General features: G+C 52.6%; 1 protein-coding gene across 1 annotated transcript; it reads left to right on the top strand.

The window, feature by feature from the left end:
• The first annotated feature begins 10,358 nt into the window (after positions 1-10,358).
• On the top strand, positions 10,359-13,663 carry LOC134363395 (melanoma inhibitory activity protein 2-like). Its single transcript, XM_063078996.1, is given in 4 exon segments — positions 10,359-11,874; positions 11,986-12,080; positions 13,011-13,635; positions 13,638-13,663. Coding segments are annotated over 4 exon segments (2,262 nt in total).
• The last annotated feature ends 5,900 nt before the right edge of the window (positions 13,664-19,563 follow it).

The following is a 19,563-nucleotide window of genomic DNA, read 5'->3' as shown; positions in this document are numbered from 1 at the left end:
CCTCCATCTGGGTTCCTGTCACCTCCGTGGGAACAACACCGAAGGATGATGATTCCTCCACCAGGCCACCCATGTTCTGATCCAGCTCTTCTTCCACAAAGGCAAGACGGCTTTGATCCTAATCCTGGTGGACCGTCTGGCCCAGCAGAACTGAGAAGTTTTCACCTGGCTTCTTTGGATAAAGTGGATGGGCCAAAGCCCTCACAAACGGAATCCAGCAGAAATGAAACCAAAGACGACCTTGGTAATGTAAATGTGCCTCATTCATCTGTGCCTGCTGAAAGGGAAGCAAGTGGCCCTGGCTTTGCTCCTCCACCTTTTCCTGCAATCAGAGGTCCATTGTTTCCAGTGGATAGGAGGGGTCCATTCATGAGAAGAGAACCTCCTTTTCCTCCACCTCCTCCAGGAAGCATGTATGGAGCTCCTCAAAATTATTTTCTACCAAGGGATTTCTCTGTCCAGCCACCACCTCCATTTGCAATGAGAAATGTCTATTCACTGAGGGGATTTCCTCCTTATGTTCCTCTAGGAGCTGGATTGTCACCTCCACCCCCACATTCTGAAAGTAGGGGTGAGTTCCCTTCAGGGTCGATTCCGTGTTCAAATGAGCCTGCTCCTGAAATCCAGAAGCACAGCAAGAAACCTGATGATATTTTTGGTCTCTCTTCATAAATAGTTTTGACTTATCTTTCATTTTCAGTTTAAGTAACTACAATTTTTGCTCAAATTGAAGCTTAATGGAATTATAATTCTCAGGATACTATTTTGTAAATAAAGATGATTTAAATATGAATTTCGTGAGTAAATTATTTCCATTTTATTTTATCCTAGATTGTATAATTATTTTAATTTGATTAACTAACCCACTATTACATAAACAATAATGGGAAATTTATTTAGGTTATCTTGCAGTTGGGGATGTTTTAAACTCCAAGGGCTGTGTCTTTATGCCAAGAACTGTATTTACTACGGTTGTAGACAAATGTGAAAGTAACTTTATGCTTAATTAAATTTTCATTGATTTAAAGACTTGCTTGGTATTGATAATAATAATAAAATCAGCTAGGTTTTTAATTAAAAAAATCACAATGTACCCCATAAATATGTACAGTTATTAGGTGTCCGTTAAAAATAATAATAATCTTTTAAAATTACCAAAAGAAATTGTGGATCTAAGACCCTTCAAGACCCTCTATTTATAAAAACTTGCTGTCGATGGATATTTTTATGCTCTTAAAACATGAAATCTAAGCCTCTGTCCATGCTGCAATGAAAAAGTCTGTGGTGAGAAGATATGATAAGAAGATGAAGCATATTATTAACCAGTGTTTGTGTGTTTCATAGACCTTTACTATCTAGAAAGAAACCTGTAAGGAGGGTATAATGATGCTTCTATGGTTCTAATTTAAATTTTTTATGAATAGAAAACAGTGAGCACTGTATACAGGTAAAAAGCCATATAACATCCTGCATATATGGGTATCTGAGAACTTCAAAATGTTTGTGGAAAAATAGAATTGAAAGATAATATGAATCTTCCCTGAGCTTTGTGAAGTGCCGCCGTACATGGAGATGTGTGTATTATATAATTATGCATGTGTGTGTGTAATTGACAGTTAACGTTTTTCTGATGATAAAAATAATACATTACTGCTAAGTTTTGCTTGAAATATCTGAAGAATATGCACCAGTCAATCTTTAGGTTAAAATTAAGGATGATTTCCATGTGACCGCAACGTTAAGAACTTTAATCCTTGGGGGAAAAAAAATCATTCAACTCTATAGCGCCTATATGGGTGGTATGCATTAACAAAATAAATGAGATTTTCTTCTCAGTTTTTGCAAAAAAAAAAATTTTTTTTTTGTAAAATAGGGGAAATTCTCTAGAAAATTCTTTGATATTTCTTATCTAGAAAATAATTTGGTAAGTCTCATATTTATGCCTTAGAAAAAAGACAGTATGTGGCATTACACTCTGGTGCTTTGTACTCTGTCAGTGCAGCTAAGCTGGGAATTAATTACATTTTCCACAGTTTCCTTCCGTCTCTTCTTCCAGATTAGAATTGGCCAAGAAAGAAACTTGCAGAATATTGGAAACTGGAAATGAGGCAGTGGCCATAACCATCTGCAGATCTTTTCTCAGGCAGATTCAGAGACAGACAGAAGAAGAGGCCGGGCCCATGTGGGTAAAAACCTCCAGCCGAGTCTGTGAAGTGACGTATCCCGAGGTTGTCCTGAGGGGAGTGCTTCCGTTTTTCTTTGTTCACGGGTGTTCTCCTCAAACCAAAGCCATTTTTCTGGAAATTTTCTTCTCTAAAGCTTCTTGGCCTTTAAAAACCTAGTATTTGTCAGTTGAGTTTTGGTGCAGCATCAAAGACCCTCCACAGTCATCTGAAGTGGCTGCTGAAGCACTTCTTCTGCAGTTAGTGTCTCTGTGAAGCTCAACTTGCTTCACATTCTTCCACCAAAGCAACGTGTTGCCACAGATTCCTGCAGCAGCAGGTAGGAGAGTCCAGCTGCTTCTGAGGAGCGTCAGCGCTGCAGCGGCCTCCTCAGCGCTCCAGCGCTCCCGCTCAGCTGCAGCCTCTGCCCCGCTAGAGCCGCTGCCCGCGTGCTCCCGATCCCACTGCAGCGTCGGCCCATTGGAGCTGCTGCCGCCAGCTCCCGCTCCCTATGCAGCCCCCCTTTCCAGCCTCTGCCCCTTTCCAGCCGCTGCCCCGCTGCAGCCGCTGCATGCACGCTCCCGCTCCTGCTCCCGCTGCAGCCTCTGCCCCGTTCGAGCTGCTGCCGTGCGCTCCCGATCGCGCTGCAGCCTCTGCCTGGCTCGAGCCGCTGCCCTGGCGCTCCCGATCCCGCTGCAGCCTCTGCCCTGTTTGAGTCGCTGCCCGCGCCCTCCCGATCCCGCTGCAGCCCGTGCCCCTCTCGAGCTTCTGCCCCTCTCGAGCAGCTTCCCCCCCCCCCGCTCACGCGCCCGCTCCCGCCTCCGCCTTTGCCCAGCTCCCGCTATTGCCCGCGCCCTCCTGCTCCGGCTCCAGCCTCTGCTCCGCTACAGCTGCTGCCCGCTTGCTTCCGATCCCGCTGCAGCGTTTGCCCTGCTGGAGCCGCTGCCCGCGCTCACGATCCCGCTGCAGCCTCTGCCTCTCTAGAGCGGCTGCCCGCGCGCTCCCGCTCAGGCTGCAGCCTCTGCCCAGCTGGAGACACTGCCCGCGCGATCCCGATCCCGCTGCAGCCTCTGCCCCGCTCGAGCAGCTGCCCGCACGCTCCCGATCTGGCTGCAGCCTCTGCCCTGCTCGAGCCGCTGCCTGCGCGCTCCCGATCCCGCTGCAGCCTCTGCCTGGCTGGAGCCGCCGCCCGTGCGCTCCCGCTCCCCCTGCAGGCTCTGCCCGGCTCGAGCCGCTGCCCACCCGCTCCTGATCCCGCAGCAGCCTCTGCCCCGCTCGAGCCGCTGCCTGCGCGCTCCCGATCGCGCTGCAGCCTCTGCCCCGCTCGAGCTTCTGCCCGCACGCTAGCGCTCCAGCTCCCGCTGCAGTCTTTGCCCAGCTCGAGCTGTTTCCCACCCCCTCCTGCTCCCGCCCCACCGCAGCCTTTGCCCAGCTCCAGCTGTTGCCCACGCCCTCCCGCTCCCGCTGCAGCCTCTGCCCTGCTGCAGCCGCTGCCCTGGCTCTCCCGATCACGCTGCAGCCTCTGCCCCTCTCGAGCCTCTGCCCCTCTCCCGCCGCTGCCCCCACACTCACGCTCCCGCTCCCGCCTCCGCCTTGGCCCAGCTCCAGCTGTTGCCCGAGCCCTCCTGCTCCCGCTCCAGCCTCTGCTCCGCTAGAGCTGCTGCCCGCTTGCTCCTGATCCCGCTGCAGCTTTTGCCCTGCTGGAGCCGCTGCCCGTGCTCACGATCCCACTGCAGCCCCTGCCTCACTCCAGCGGCTGCCCGCACGCTCCCGATCTCGCTGCAGCCTCTGCCCGCCTGGAGCCGCTGCCCGCGCGCTCCCGATCTGGCTGCAGCCTCTGCCCTGCTCGAGCCGCTGCCTGCGCGCTCCCGATCCCGCTGCAGCCTCTGCCTGGCTGGAGCCGCCGCCCGTGCGCTCCCGCTCCCCCTGCAGGCTCTGCCGGGCTCGAGCCGCTCCCCACCCGCTCCTGATCCCACAGCAGCCTCTGCCCCGCTCGAGCCGCTGCCTGCGCGCTCCCGATCACGCTGCAGCCTCTGCACCGCTCGAGGCGCTGCCTGCGCGTTCCCGATCCCGCCGCAACCTCTGCCCCGCTGGAGCTTCTGCCCGCACGCTAGCGCTCCAGCTCACGCAGCAGTCTTTGCCCAGCTCCAGCTGTTTCCCACTCCCTCCTGCTCCCGCCCCACCGCAGCCTTTGCCCAGCTCCAGCTGTTGCCCACGCCCTCCCGCTACCGCTGCAGCCTCTGCCCCGCTAGAGCCGCTGCCAGCCCACTCCCTATCTAGCTGCAGCCTCTGCCCCTCTCGAGCCTCTGCCCCTCTCCCGCCGCTGCCCCGACGCTCACGCTCCCGCTCCCGCCTCCGCCTTTGCCCAGCTCCAGCTGTTGCCTGCGCCCTCCTGCTCCCGCTCCAGCCTCTGTCCCGCTCGATCCGCTGCCTGCGCGCTCCCGATCCCCCTGCAGGCTCTGCCCGGCTCCGGCCGCTGCCCGCCCGCTCCTGATCCCGCTGCAGCCTCTGCCCCGCTTGAGCCGCTGCCCGCGTGCTCCCGCTCCCGCCACAGCCTCTCCCCAGCCAGTGCACCTAAAAGGAGGGCGGAGGTTCTGGATCCCAGGGAAAGAGAGCGAGAAAGCGGAATGACACGGGGTCTTGAGGCTGCACTTTCCTGTCCCTCAGCTCAGGTCCCGTTGCGCTGTCCGAACACCTGTGTTTAAATCTGCTCTGATATCTAGAAACCTGCAGACCTCTATTTCCATGTCAGGGTAGAGAGGACCGTCTCATTCTTTTTTAAAGCTGCATCCATTATGATTTTACCATCATGTATTTACCCCGTGCCCCACGGGTGGACACTCAGGTTGTGTCCAGGTTGTGCTGTCCTACACAATGCTGCAGTGAGCATCCTGGTGTCCTTCAGAGATTTCTCTGGGTTTGGGCCTAGAGGTGACACTGATGGGACAAAGAATATCCACATGGAAAATACTGAAAGATAGGACCAGATTATCTTCCAAAGGCTGCAGTTTTATTGCTACCAAGAGTATGTGAGGCAATTTTAAATTGAGTTGAATTGTGGATGTGTTGAGTCTAATCAAAATTCTAGTGTTGGTCTCTTCATTGTCTGAGGTATTGCGTCAGGCCTCTGGAGACAGGTGCGTGCATGAGATGACTCCTGGCTTCCAGCTGTCTACACCATGTGTAACATGGCTGTCGGATGACTCTGGCGGCCTGCGGTCCCACAGTCAACTTTGTCATTCTCTTCTCCCCATTAAAATACAGATTGAGTACCCCTTATCCAAAATGCTTGGAAAGTATTTTGGATTTAGGATGTTTTCAGATTTGGGAATATTTGGAGAATACATTTGCAGAATGCTCCAATGAGCATTTCCTTTGAGTGTCATGTTAGCACTCAAAAAGTTTAGGAGTTTGGATTTTTGGATTAGAGACTCTTAACCTGTATATAAATATCCCAGACATTCTGTTTTCTACTATTCTTGGAGTTTCAGGTCCTCAAAGGAGCACAAAAATATTTTGCCAAACCACAGTTCTAATTTGTGATGTTTAAGATGTGGCTTTTGTATTTGCAAACTCGAATTGTTGTGCCGGACGCTCCAGCCTTGCCACCCAGCAAAAGGCCCCATGGAAGATTCTGCCAAAGAAATGCCAGATGGGCCAAGGCATCCAAGGTCTCAGGTGACTGGCCAGGGCAGCTCCAGTTGGCCGAGTTGTGCTAAGAGAGGGTCGCCTGGTGGGCGAGAGCCTGCCCATGCTACCCGAAGGGACAAGCAGTGTGAGTTAACATTTATTTATCGAGCTATGAGTATCAACGGGGAAGCGTGTTATACGCTTTACAAGGATCAACCAAGAGACAGGACTTGTTGCTTATCTACCTGAGGGCTGAGAAACTAGGATGCAGAGACTGGATGTGGGCTGCATAGCAAAGGCAATACTTACCCAAAGGAGTCAACGTATGATGGTGGCATTTCAGGACATAACTGAGTTCTCTGGAGTCAGCCTGAGGCCCTGCTCTGGGTGGTGGTGGCCAGTGTCCCTCCCCACCCTCTGGGCCTCCCATCTTACCTCCTAGCACCCTGTCTCTCTGAGCCTAAATGCCAGGGACCAAACCAGGAGGCTGGCAGCCAGCCTGGTCCACACCATGGGCCCCTCCTCCATGGTCCCAAATCCTTCCTTGCACTTTCTGGACAAGCATGGAGCAGTTAGCTTCCAACCCTCGTACAAACACTGATGATCACAGCCCCATGTGGGGAGGGAGGCCGGTGTGTGCCGTGAGATGACCCCGCCCAGCCCCTGACCCCTGCCCACATTGATGCCGCATTTAGAGAAGAGATGGCCTGACCCCTCACCCACACCAAGGGTACCAAGGAGTCAAGTGTTGAGGTTAGAGGCGGGGATATCAGGGAGGTGAGCTGAGACCAGAGGGTGAGGTGAGATGCCCTCGTTCACATCAAGCCAGAGGAAGAGGGCTTTAAAGAGAGCTTTAGGCTTTGAGGTGTCCTCCGCAGGTGGAGAAATCCAGTGGACTGATGCCTCACCCCCACCCCCACCCCAAAGTCTAGAGGGCAAGAGACAGGCTGGCTGCTTTGATGGCGGAGCTGAGGAGAGGGCCGACGGCCCAGGTGAGGGCCTCGTGTGAGAGAGTCGGCGTGGAATCTCACAGGCCCAGTCCCAGGAGGCAGCCTGGGCAGTGAACAGACGCAGGCCAAGAGAAGGTGGGGCTGCCGCTACCCGTCAGGGGCTCCTTGGTTCTCTGAGGCCCACACAAAATATTCTAGTCAGGGGGACAGTGGGGACCATGTCCGGGCTCTGAAGACCCTTGGAGATGCCGATGAGAGAAAGAGGCGTAGCTTTCAACCTCCGCCAAGCCCAGAGCACAGTTCAGCTGGAGGCTGACCACGCCTGCTGCCCGGCCGAGGCTTCCCACCCCACCAGGCCGGGGCAGCAGGAGCGGCCTCCACTTCAAAGCAGGGGACTTGACGATGACGTCAGGCCCTTTTTATTGTTGGGCCTGGACGTGAGCCGAGCGGTGCTGTGTGACGTGAAGTGGTGGAGACCACGGGTATTTCCCTACCAAGAAGCAGCCTGGGCCTGTCAGGTTTCCATCTGGCCGTGGGAGGACTGGCCAGCAGAAGAGGTTTCAAGGGCCAGAGGTGGACACAAATAAAGCTGCTTTAAGTGGTTTCCAGTTCCACAGCTGTGCTGGCTCAGTGTCCTGGTGACATCCCTGAGTTCTGTGGCAACCAGAGGAGGGCTTTGGGGGGGCAACAGGTGTTTATTGACCTTCTTTAAAGAGCGGGCACCACATGCATGGTGAGACGCACCCCCCTCCCAGAGGGGCCTTGGTCTCAGGCAGGGGCTCTTGGTGGGGCAGGGCCCAAACCCCGAGGGGGAATTTCTCTGTCTCTGCCCCTCAGCCAGGCCCAACAGTAGAAAGGGCCTGAGGGAAAGGTACGGAAGAGCTCCACCTGCCGGCTTGGGGTCCTGGGGAGGAGGGATTGAACTTGGGCCTGGAGTGGAGGGGGTCATGAGGAAGGTCCAGGAGACCCCAAGACTTGTGGGTGGGGCTTGCCAAGCCCCTCCCCTGCCTGGGATGAGAGTAAGAGACCCTGGTCAGCTAACGCGTCTCATCACCGCCGCCTCCAGTGTGAAGTGCTCAGTAACTGCAACATAAGGAAACGCAGCCTTCATCCAGACTTGAAACGATTCCTTCCCTTTCCACTTCCAAACTGCCCTGCCCTCGGGCTCCTGCCACCGTGGGAGGAAAAGCACAGTTCCAACCCATCAGGCTCAAGCTCGTAGCTAACAGGGCAGGCACTCCTGCAGCCTTCCGCCCCTTTTCTGGGTCTGATAGCTGCCAGAGACTCTTGCAAAACTGACTCTCTCTTGGGGAGTTTGCTAATGGCCACGTGCCCACAGCACGGCCACCGCTGAGGCCCATGCAAGGAGCCAACTCAGGCGTCCTCGGTCCCCATTCCCTCCTGCCTGGGGAAGGACCCAGTGGCAGAGGGGGGTCGTGGCAGGGGGCAGGAACATTCACATCTGTGTTGCATGAGGGGAACCCTCCAGGTTGGCTGCTGCAGTGGGAGGTTCCCAAGGCCCCGGGGCCTGGGGGGCCCAGTGGGCAGGGCAGTCGTCCTGACCTGTTTGGTTGCACAGCTTGTTAACTTCGAAGAAAGCACCTCTGAGCAGTGGGAGGGTGACTCACCAGAGGGCAGCACTGGTTTGGGGGTGGGCTTCTCTGGTCCTACCTTTTCAGTTCACACAGTAAGGAAGGCCAGGCCTGTCCTGGGCAGTGTGATCAGCAAGTCTCCAAGCTGACGTATGAAACATGGGTGTGTCATCGGTTGGGGTGCATCTTGACCGCCATGCTCGCTTTGGGATGAAAGGAACAGGCTTTATGTCCCGGCTTTGTCACTTTCTAGCCTGTGACTTGGGCAAACCCTTTTACTTTTCTGGGTCTCACTGTCATCATCCATAGAGTGAGATAAAGACACCTTCCTCCCAAGTCCACCGTGAAGACTCAAAACGCTCAGCGCGTCCCTGCTCCTGGAAGTGTGCTGGGAGCCAAAGGAGCAGGGCTGTCCTGGCCTTGAAAGGCCGAGGGGCTCCTGGGGAGCTGTGCCCTGACCTGAGGCTTGCCCCCCCTTTCCCCAGGGGGCAGGGTGGGCTGGGAGCTTGGGCCAGACACCTGGGCAGCTGCCTCCCCTCTGGAACAGTCCTCATTTTATTCCCCTGGGGTCCTGAAAGTTGGAACTAACTGGCTGGCTAAAAAAACAAAAAAGAAAAGGCAAAGGGCGAGCAAGCGCTTTGTGCGTGCTGCAAGGCAGGGTGTGTCTCAGGGATCTGTTTCCATGGGAACCAGCGGCACAGGCTGGCTCCTATGGGCACCAAAAAGAGAAACTTGGCAGAGGTTTCAGGCACCTGAAGTGGGATTCATGCCAGGGATACAAGGATGGTTCAACATATGAAAGTCAATAAAGGTGATACAATAAAATGTAACGGTCATGTGGCCAGTATGAATCTGGCCATCACAGCTTGGGTATGAACGGTGACAATCAGCCTTGCATCCCGTGAATATTCATAACCAATAAAATTGGGGGGGAAAAAGAATAAATGGGTACAGGAGATCTTATTGGTGTGGTGAAAATGTTCTAAAACTGATTTGTGGTGATGGCTGCACAACTTGATGAACTTACTAGAACTCATTGAATTGCATACCTGAAATGGGTGGATTACAAGGTATCTAAAATATTCCTCAATAAAGTGTTTTTTAAACAAAGAGCATTTCACTGACATCCAGCAGATCCCGAAATACAACACACTTCTGCCACTAAATAGCTAAACAGCCCTGGACAAGTAGTGCACTTACTGTAGACCTTTGCTTCATTACCTATAAAGAAAGCGTTGGGCCAGCTGAAGCCCAGAGTGTCTCAGGCCTCTTCCCATTGCCACATTCTACGGCTATTTTGGCAAAGTTAGTCCAAAGAAAACACTTTTGTTCCTTGGCAGATATCTAAGGAAGGATGCTCCTCTGAAAGAAATTAAAATCGCAAAATTTCCTTTAAAAAATTGCCAAAGGAAAAGTTGATCTCCTAGAAGTAGCAGAATAGTGGTCACTAGAGGCTGGGAAGGGTAGGGCGAGGAGGGGAAAGGCAGAGGTTACAGATACAAAGTTGCAGCTGGACAGGAGGAACTATTTGTACTGATCTACAGCTTTGTAAGGTGGCTAGAGTCAGCACGCATTTATTAGATAATTTCAAATAGCTAAAAGAGAGGATTTTGAATTTTCCCAGCACAAAGAAATGACAAATATTTGAGTGATGAGTATGCTGATTACCCAGATTTGATCATTATAAACATGGATTCAAATCCAGCGGTGGCCCGGCCAAAACCAAGCCGAGGTGGGGGTGGCTAGGACAGCGTGTGTCACAGGCTGGCGCGGGGCAGGCTCCGGAACCGCGTGGCGGAAGTGACGTCACAAAGGGGCCTGGTTACCATGGTGCGCGGTGGGGGACGCCTGAGGCCGGTGGGCGCCAGTGCTCCCCGGCTCCCCTCAAGGCCGGCTGCGCTGTGTCTGCTGCTGTCGCCGGGGCCGGTTCGCGTTCCCGACAGAACGCAGAGCTGTCTCAGCTGCTGGTGGTGGCCCGGCCAGGCCGTGGCTACTGTGGCCACAGCCGGAGCAGCCTCGGCGCCATGGAGGTGCCCGGGGCTGCCCCTCAGCCGTACTTGGGGCTGGTCCTGGGAAAGCTGTGCAGGACTGTGGCAGCATTGCCTGAAGACCTGAGACCGGGCCCTGGTTTTCCGTGGGAACTGGTGACATGTGCGGCTCTTACTGGATTTTTGATTCTCTTGTTTTTGTGGAGAAGTGTTCGATCGGTGAGAAGCCGGCTTTATGTAAGAAGAGAGAAAAAGCTTGCTGAAAAGCTTTCTGGACTAATTGAAGAAAAATGTAAACTACTTGACAAACTTTGCGTTGTTCAAGAGGAGTATGAAGGCTTGGAGTCAGCTGTGAAGGATGCCAGCTTTGAGAAGGGGTCAACAGAAGCACAAAGCTTGGAGGCAACCTATGAAAAGCTGAGCAGCTCCAAATCTAAACTTGAGGATGAAATAGTCTTTCTAGCAAAAGAATTAAAGGAACAGAAATCTAAACATTGTGAGCAAGATGAATTGATGGCGGATATTTCAAAAAGGATACAGTCCCTAGAAGATGAATCGAAATCCATCCAGTCACAAGTAGCTGAAGCCAAACTAATCTGCAAAATATTTCAAATGAATGAAGAACGTCTGAAGGTGGCAATAAAAGACGCCTTGAATGAAAATTCCCAACTTCAGGAAAGCCAGAAACAGCTTTTACAAGAAGCGGAAGTATTGAAAGAACAAGTGAGTGAACTTAATAAACAGAAAATAATATTTGAAAACTCCAAAGTCCAGGCAGAACGAGTTCTGAGTGATAAAGAAAATCACATCAAGTCTCTGGCTGAACGCTTGCTCAAGATGACAGACTGGGCTGCTGTGCTTAGAGAAGACATGATGGCTGATGACTTGGAATTGGAGATGAAGAGCGAATCACAAAATGGTGCTCGCTTAGATGATCCGCCAGAAGGAGCTTTGAAGAAACTGATTCACACTGCTAAGTTAAATGCTTCTTTCAAAACCCTAGAAGGAGAAAGAAACCAAATTTACACTGAGTTGTCTGAAGTAGATAAAACAAAGGAAGAGCTTATAGAGCATATTACAAATCTCCAGACTGAACAAGCATCTTTACAGTCAGAAAACACACAGTTGGAAAGTGAAAATCAGAAGCTTCGGCAGAAACTTAAAGGAATGACTGAACTGTATCAAGAAAATGGAATGAAACTCCACAGGAAGTTAATAGCAGAGGAAAAGGACCGGTTAGAGAAGGAGGAGAAACTTTCCAAAGTAGAAGAGAAGATGAGCCATGCAGCTGAGGAACTGGAGACCTACAGAAGGAGAGCCAGAGATGCAGAAGAAGAATTGGAGAGAAGCGTTCGTTCTTATCAAGGGCAGATGACTTCCTATGAGAAAGAAGCGCATGGCAGCTGGGTGGCAGCTGAGACTGCTGAAAGACACCTCAGGTATTTAAGGAAAGTAAATGTTTCCAAGAGACAAAAATTAGCTGAAAAAGAGTTTAAATTTGAACTTTTCAAAAAAGATCCATATGTAGTTGATGTTCCAAAGACAGCATTTGGCGGAGAGCATTCCCCATGTGGTGCCTCACCAGTGGGTCGACCTTCATCTGAAACGAGAGCTTTTCTCTCTCCACTCAGACTCGCACCTTTGACTCCAGGGCGAGGAGGAGGAAGAGGCTCAAGAGGCCCAGAGAATACTCTGGATCACCAGATGACCAATGAAAGAGGAGAATCGGGCTGTGATAGGTTAACCGATTCTCATGGAGCACCATGTGGGTACCTGTCACCTCCGTGGGAACAGCACCGGAGGATGAGGATCCCTCCACCAGGCCACCCATGTTCTGATCCAGCTCTTCTTCCACAAAGGCAAGACGGATTTGATCCTGATCCTGGTGGACCGTCTGGCCCAGCAGAGCTCAGAAGTTTTAACCTGGCTTCTTTGGATAAAGTGGATGGGCCAAAGCCCTCACAAACGGAATCCAGCAGAAATGATACCAAAGACGACCTTGGTAATGTAAATGTGCCTCATTCATCTGTGCCTGCTGAAAGGGAAGCAAGTGGCCCTGGCTTTGCTCCTCCACCTTTTCCTGCAATCAGAGGTCCATTGTTTCCAGTAGATAGGAGGGGTCCATTCATGAGAAGAGAACCTCCTTTTCCTCCACCTCCTCCAGGAAGCATGTATGGAGCTCCTCAAAATTATTATCTCCCAAGGGATTTCCCTGTGCAGCCACCACCTCCATCTGGGTTCCTGTCACCTCCGTGGGAACAACACCGAAGGATGATGATTCCCCCACCAGGCCACCCATGTTCTGATCCAGCTCTTCTTCCACAAAGGCAAGACGGCTTTGATCCTGATCCTGGTGGACCGTCTGGCCCAGCAGAGCTCAGAAGTTTTAACCTGGCTTCTTTGGATAAAGTGGATGGGCCAAAGCCCTCACAAACGGAATCCAGCAGAAATGATACCAAAGACGACCTTGGTAATGTAAATGTGCCTCATTCATCTGTGCCTGCTGAAAGGGAAGCAAGTGGCCCTGGCTTTGCTCCTCCACCTTTTCCTGCAATCAGAGGTCCATTGTTTCCAGTGGATAGGAGGGGTCCATTCATGAGAAGAGAACCTCCTTTTCCTCCACCTCCTCCAGGAAGCATGTATGGAGCTCCTCAAAATTATTATCTCCCAAGGGATTTCCCTGTGCAGCCACCACCTCCATCTGGGTTCCTGTCACCTCCGTGGGAACAACACCGAAGGATGATGATTCCTCCACCAGGCCACCCATGTTCTGATCCAGCTCTTCTTCCACAAAGGCAAGACGGCTTTGATCCTAATCCTGGTGGACCGTCTGGCCCAGCAGAACTGAGAAGTTTTCACCTGGCTTCTTTGGATAAAGTGGATGGGCCAAAGCCCTCACAAACGGAATCCAGCAGAAATGATACCAAAGACGACCTTGGTAATGTAAATGTGCCTCATTCATCTGTGCCTGCTGAAAGGGAAGCAAGTGGCCCTGGCTTTGCTCCTCCACCTTTTCCTGCAATCAGAGGTCCATTGTTTCCAGTGGATAGGAGGGGTCCATTCATGAGAAGAGAACCTCCTTTTCCTCCACCTCCTCCAGGAAGCATGTATGGAGCTCCTCAAAATTATTTTCTACCAAGGGATTTCTCTGTCCAGCCACCACCTCCATTTGCAATGAGAAATGTCTATTCACTGAGGGGATTTCCTCCTTATGTTCCTCTAGGAGCTGGATTGTCACCTCCACCCCCACATTCTGAAAGTAGGGGTGAGTTCCCTTCAGGGTCGATTCCGTGCTCAAATGAGCCTGCTCCTGAAATCCAGAAGCACAGCAAGAAACCTGATGATATTTTTGGTCTCTCTTCATAAATAGTTTTGACTTATCTTTCATTTTCAGTTTAAGTAACTACAATTTTTGCTCAAATTGAAGCTTAATGGAATTATAATTCTCAGGATACTATTTTGTAAATAAAGATGATTTAAATATGAATTTCGTGAGTAAATTATTTCCATTTTATTTTATCCTAGATTGTATAATTATTTTAATTTGATTAACTAACCCACTATTACATAAACAATAATGGGAAATTTATTTAGGTTATCTTGCAGTTGGGGATGTTTTAAACTCCAAGGGCTGTGTCTTTATGCCAAGAACTGTATTTACTACGGTTGTAGACAAATGTGAAAGTAACTTTATGCTTAATTAAATTTTCATTGATTTAAAGACTTGCTTGGTATTGATAATAATAATAAAATCAGCTAGGTTTTTAATTAAAAAAATCACAATGTACCCCATAAATATGTACAGTTATTAGGTGTCCGTTAAAAATAATAATAATCTTTTAAAATTACCAAAAGAAATTGTGGATCTAAGACCCTTCAAGACCCTCTATTTATAAAAACTTGCTGTCGATGGATATTTTTATGCTCTTAAAACATGAAATCTAAGCCTCTGTCCATGCTGCAATGAAAAAGTCTGTGGTGAGAAGATATGATAAGAAGATGAAGCATATTATTAACCAGTGTTTGTGTGTTTCATAGACCTTTACTATCTAGAAAGAAACCTGTAAGGAGGGTATAATGATGCTTCTATGGTTCTAATTTAAATTTTTTATGAATAGAAAACAGTGAGCACTGTATACAGGTAAAAAGCCATATAACATCCTGCATATATGGGTATCTGAGAACTTCAAAATGTTTGTGGAAAAATAGAATTGAAAGATAATATGAATCTTCCCTGAGCTTTGTGAAGTGCCGCCGTACATGGAGATGTGTGTATTATATAATTATGCATGTGTGTGTGTAATTGACAGTTAACGTTTTTCTGATGATAAAAATAATACATTACTGCTAAGTTTTGCTTGAAATATCTGAAGAATATGCACCAGTCAATCTTTAGGTTAAAATTAAGGATGATTTCCATGTGACCGCAACGTTAAGAACTTTAATCCTTGGGGGAAAAAAAATCATTCAACTCTATAGCGCCTATATGGGTGGTATGCATTAACAAAATAAATGAGATTTTCTTCTCAGTTTTTGCAAAAAAAAAAATTTTTTTTTTGTAAAATAGGGGAAATTCTCTAGAAAATTCTTTGATATTTCTTATCTAGAAAATAATTTGGTAAGTCTCATATTTATGCCTTAGAAAAAAGACAGTATGTGGCATTACACTCTGGTGCTTTGTACTCTGTCAGTGCAGCTAAGCTGGGAATTAATTACATTTTCCACAGTTTCCTTCCGTCTCTTCTTCCAGATTAGAATTGGCCAAGAAAGAAACTTGCAGAATATTGGAAACTGGAAATGAGGCAGTGGCCATAACCATCTGCAGATCTTTTCTCAGGCAGATTCAGAGACAGACAGAAGAAGAGGCCGGGCCCATGTGGGTAAAAACCTCCAGCCGAGTCTGTGAAGTGACGTATCCCGAGGTTGTCCTGAGGGGAGTGCTTCCGTTTTTCTTTGTTCACGGGTGTTCTCCTCAAACCAAAGCCATTTTTCTGGAAATTTTCTTCTCTAAAGCTTCTTGGCCTTTAAAAACCTAGTATTTGTCAGTTGAGTTTTGGTGCAGCATCAAAGACCCTCCACAGTCATCTGAAGTGGCTGCTGAAGCACTTCTTCTGCAGTTAGTGTCTCTGTGAAGCTCAACTTGCTTCACATTCTTCCACCAAAGCAACGTGTTGCCACAGATTCCTGCAGCAGCAGGTAGGAGAGTCCAGCTGCTTCTGAGGAGCGTCAGCGCTGCAGCGGCCTCCTCAGCGCTCCAGCGCTCCCGCTCAGCTGCAGCCTCTGCCCCGCTAGAGCCGCTGCCCGCGTGCTCCCGATCCCACTGCAGCGTCGGCCCATTGGAGCTGCTGCCGCCAGCTCCCGCTCCCTATGCAGCCCCCCTTTCCAGCCTCTGCCCCTTTCCAGCCGCTGCCCCGCTGCAGCCGCTGCATGCACGCTCCCGCTCCTGCTCCCGCTGCAGCCTCTGCCCCGTTGGAGCTGCTGCCGTGCGCTCCCGATCGCGCTGCAGCCTCTGCCTGGCTCGAGCCGCTGCCCTGGCGCTCCCGATCCCGCTGCAGCCTCTGTCCTGTTTGAGTCGCTGCCCGCGCCCTCCCGATCCCGCTGCAGCCCGTGCCCCTCTCGAGCTTCTGCCCCTCTCGAGCAGCTTCCCCCCCGCTCACGCGCCCGCTCCCGCCTCCGCCTTTGCCCAGCTCCCGCTATTGCCCGCGCCCTCCTGCTCCGGCTCCAGCCTCTGCTCCGCTACAGCTGCTGCCCGCTTGCTTCCGATCCCGCTGCAGCGTTTGCCCTGCTGGAGCCGCTGCCCGCGCTCACGATCCCGCTGCAGCCTCTGCCTCTCTAGAGCGGCTGCCCGCGCGCTCCCGCTCAGGCTGCAGCCTCTGCCCAGCTGGAGACACTGCCCGCGCGATCCCGATCCCGCTGCAGCCTCTGCCCCGCTCGAGCAGCTGCCCGCACGCTCCCGATCTGGCTGCAGCCTCTGCACCGCTTGAGCCGCTGCCCCCGCGCTCCCGATCTGGCTGCAGCCTCTGCCCTGCTCGAGCCGCTGCCTGCGCGCTCCCGATCCCGCTGCAGCCTCTGCCTGGCTGGAGCCGCCGCCCGTGCGCTCCCGCTCCCCCTGCAGGCTCTGCCCGGCTCGAGCCGCTGCCCACCCGCTCCTGATCCCGCAGCAGCCTCTGCCCCGCTCTAGCCGCTGCCTGCGCGCTCCCGATCGCGCTGCAGCCTCTGCACCGCTCGAGCTTCTGCCCGCACGCTAGCGCTCCAGCTCCCGCTGCAGTCTTTGCCCAGCTCGAGCTGTTTCCCACCCCCTCCTGCTCCCGCCCCACCGCAGCCTTTGCCCAGCTCCAGCTGTTGCCCACGCCCTCCCGCTCCCGCTGCAGCCTCTGCCCTGCTGCAGCCGCTGCCCTGGCTCTCCCGATCACGCTGCAGCCTCTGCCCCTCTCGAGCCTCTGCCCCTCTCCCGCCGCTGCCCCCACACTCACGCTCCCGCTCCCGCCTCCGCCTTGGCCCAGCTCCAGCTGTTGCCCGAGCCCTCCTGCTCCCGCTCCAGCCTCTGCTCCGCTAGAGCTGCTGCCCGCTTGCTCCCGATCCCGCTGCAGCTTTTGCCCTGCTGGAGCCGCTGCCCGTGCTCACGATCCCACTGCAGCCCCTGCCTCGCTCCAGCGGCTGCCCGCACGCTCCCGATCTCGCTGCAGCCTCTGCCCGCCTGGAGCCGCTGCCCGCGCGCTCCCGATCTGGCTGCAGCCTCTGCCGTGCTCGAGCCGCTGCCTGCGCGCTCCCGATCCCGCTGCAGCCTCTGCCTGGCTGGAGCCGCCGCCCCTGCGCTCCCGCTCCCCCTGCAGGCTCTGTCCGGCTCGAGCCGCTCCCCACCCGCTCCTGATCCCACAGCAGCCTCTGCCCCGCTCGAGCCGCTGCCTCCGCGCTCCCGATCACGCTGCAGCCTCTGCACCGCTCGAGGCGCTGCCTGCGCGTTCCCGATCCCGCCGCAACCTCTGCCCCGCTCGAGCTTCTGCCCGCACGCTAGCGCTCCAGCTCACGCAGCAGTCTTTGCCCAGCTCCAGCTGTTTCCCACTCCCTCCTGCTCCCGCCCCACCGCAGCCTTTGCCCAGCTCCAGCTGTTGCCCACGCCCTCCCGCTCCCGCTGCAGCCTCTGCCCCGCTAGAGCCGCTGCCCGCCCACTCCCGATCTAGCTGCAGCCTCTGCCCCTCTCGAGCCTCTGCCCCTCTCCCGCCGCTGCCCTGACGCTCACGCTCCCGCTCCCGCCTCCGCCTTTGCCCAGCTCCAGCTGTTGCCTGCGCCCTCCTGCTCCCGCTCCAGCCTCTGTCCCACTCGATCCGCTGCCTGCGCGCTCCCGATCCCCCTGCAGGCTCTGCCCGGCTCCGGCCGCTGCCCGCCCGCTCCTGATCCCGCTGCAGCCTCTGCCCCGCTTGAGCCGCTGCCCGCGTGCTCCCGCTCCCGCCACAGCCTCTCCCCAGCCAGTGCACCTAAAAGGAGGGCGGAGGTTCTGGATCCCAGGGAAAGAGAGCGAGAAAGCGGAATGACACGGGGTCTTGAGGCTGCACTTTCCTGTCCCTCAGCTCAGGTCCCGTTGCGCTGTCCGAACACCTGTGTTTAAATCTGCTCTGATATCTAGAAACCTGCAGACCTCTATTTCCATGTCAGGGTAGAGAGGACCGTCTCATTCTTTTTTAAAGCTGCATCCATTATGATTTTACCATCATGTATTTACCCCGTGCCCCACGGGTGGACACTCAGGTTGTGTCCAGGTTGTGCTGTCCTACACAATGCTGCAGTGAGCATCCTGGTGTCCTTCAGAGATTTCTCTGGGTTTGGGCCTAGAGGTGACACTGATGGGACAAAGAATATCCACATGGAAAATACTGAAAGATAGGACCAGATTATCTTCCAAAGGCTGCAGTTTTATTGCTACCAAGAGTATGTGAGGCAATTTTAAATTGAGTTGAATTGTGGATGTGTTGAGTCTAATCAAAATTCTAGTGTTGGTCTCTTCATTGTCTGAGGTATTGCGTCAGGCCTCTGGAGACAGGTGCGTGCATGAGATGACTCCTGGCTTCCAGCTGTCTACACCATGTGTAACATGGCTGTCGGATGACTCTGGCGGCCTGCGGTCCCACAGTCAACTTTGTCATTCTCTTCTCCCCATTAAAATACAGATTGAGTACCCCTTATCCAAAATGCTTGGAAAGTATTTTGGATTTAGGATGTTTTCAGATTTGGGAATATTTGGAGAATACATTTGCAGAATGCTCCAATGAGCATTTCCTTTGAGTGTCATGTTAGCACTCAAAAAGTTTAGGAGTTTGGATTTTTGGATTAGAGACTCTTAACCTGTATATAAATATCCCAGACATTCTGTTTTCTACTATTCTTGGAGTTTCAGGTCCTCAAAGGAGCACAAAAATATTTTGCCAAACCACAGTTCTAATTTGTGATGTTTAAGATGTGGCTTTTGTATTTGCAAACTCGAATTGTTGTGCCAGACGCTCCAGCCTTGCCACCCAGCAAAAGGCCCCATGGAAGATTCTGCCAAAGAAATGCCAGATGGGCCAAGGCATCCAAGGTCTCAGGTGACTGGCCAGGGCAGCTCCAGTTGGCCGAGTTGTGCTAAGAGAGGGTCGCCTGGTGGGCGAGAGCCTGCCCATGCTACCCGAAGGGACAAGCAGTGTGAGTTAACATTTATTTATCGAGCTATGAGTATCAACGGGGAAGCGTGTTATACGCTTTACAAGGATCAACCAAGAGACAGGACTTGTTGCTTATCTACCTGAGGGCTGAGAAACTAGGATGCAGAGACTGGATGTGGGCTGCATAGCAAAGGCAATACTTACCCAAAGGAGTCAACGTATGATGGTGGCATTTCAGGACATAACTGAGTTCTCTGGAGTCAGCCTGAGGCCCTGCTCTGGGTGGTGGTGGCCAGTGTCCCTCCCCACCCTCTGGGCCTCCCATCTTACCTCCTAGCACCCTGTCTCTCTGAGCCTAAATGCCAGGGACCAAACCAGGAGGCTGGCAGCCAGCCTGGTCCACACCATGGGCCCCTCCTCCATGGTCCCAAATCCTTCCTTGCACTTTCTGGACAAGCATGGAGCAGTTAGCTTCCAACCCTCGTACAAACACTGATGATCACAGCCCCATGTGGGGAGGGAGGCCGGTGTGTGCCGTGAGATGACCCCGCCCAGCCCCTGACCCCTGCCCACATTGATGCCGCATTTAGAGAAGAGATGGCCTG

This window comes from Cynocephalus volans, chromosome 14, assembly GCF_027409185.1.
Source record: "Cynocephalus volans isolate mCynVol1 chromosome 14, mCynVol1.pri, whole genome shotgun sequence".
NCBI lineage: Eukaryota > Metazoa > Chordata > Mammalia > Dermoptera > Cynocephalidae > Cynocephalus > Cynocephalus volans.
The sequence above is the reverse complement of the archived record's forward strand: the minus strand, read 5'-3'. Positions and strand labels throughout refer to the sequence as shown.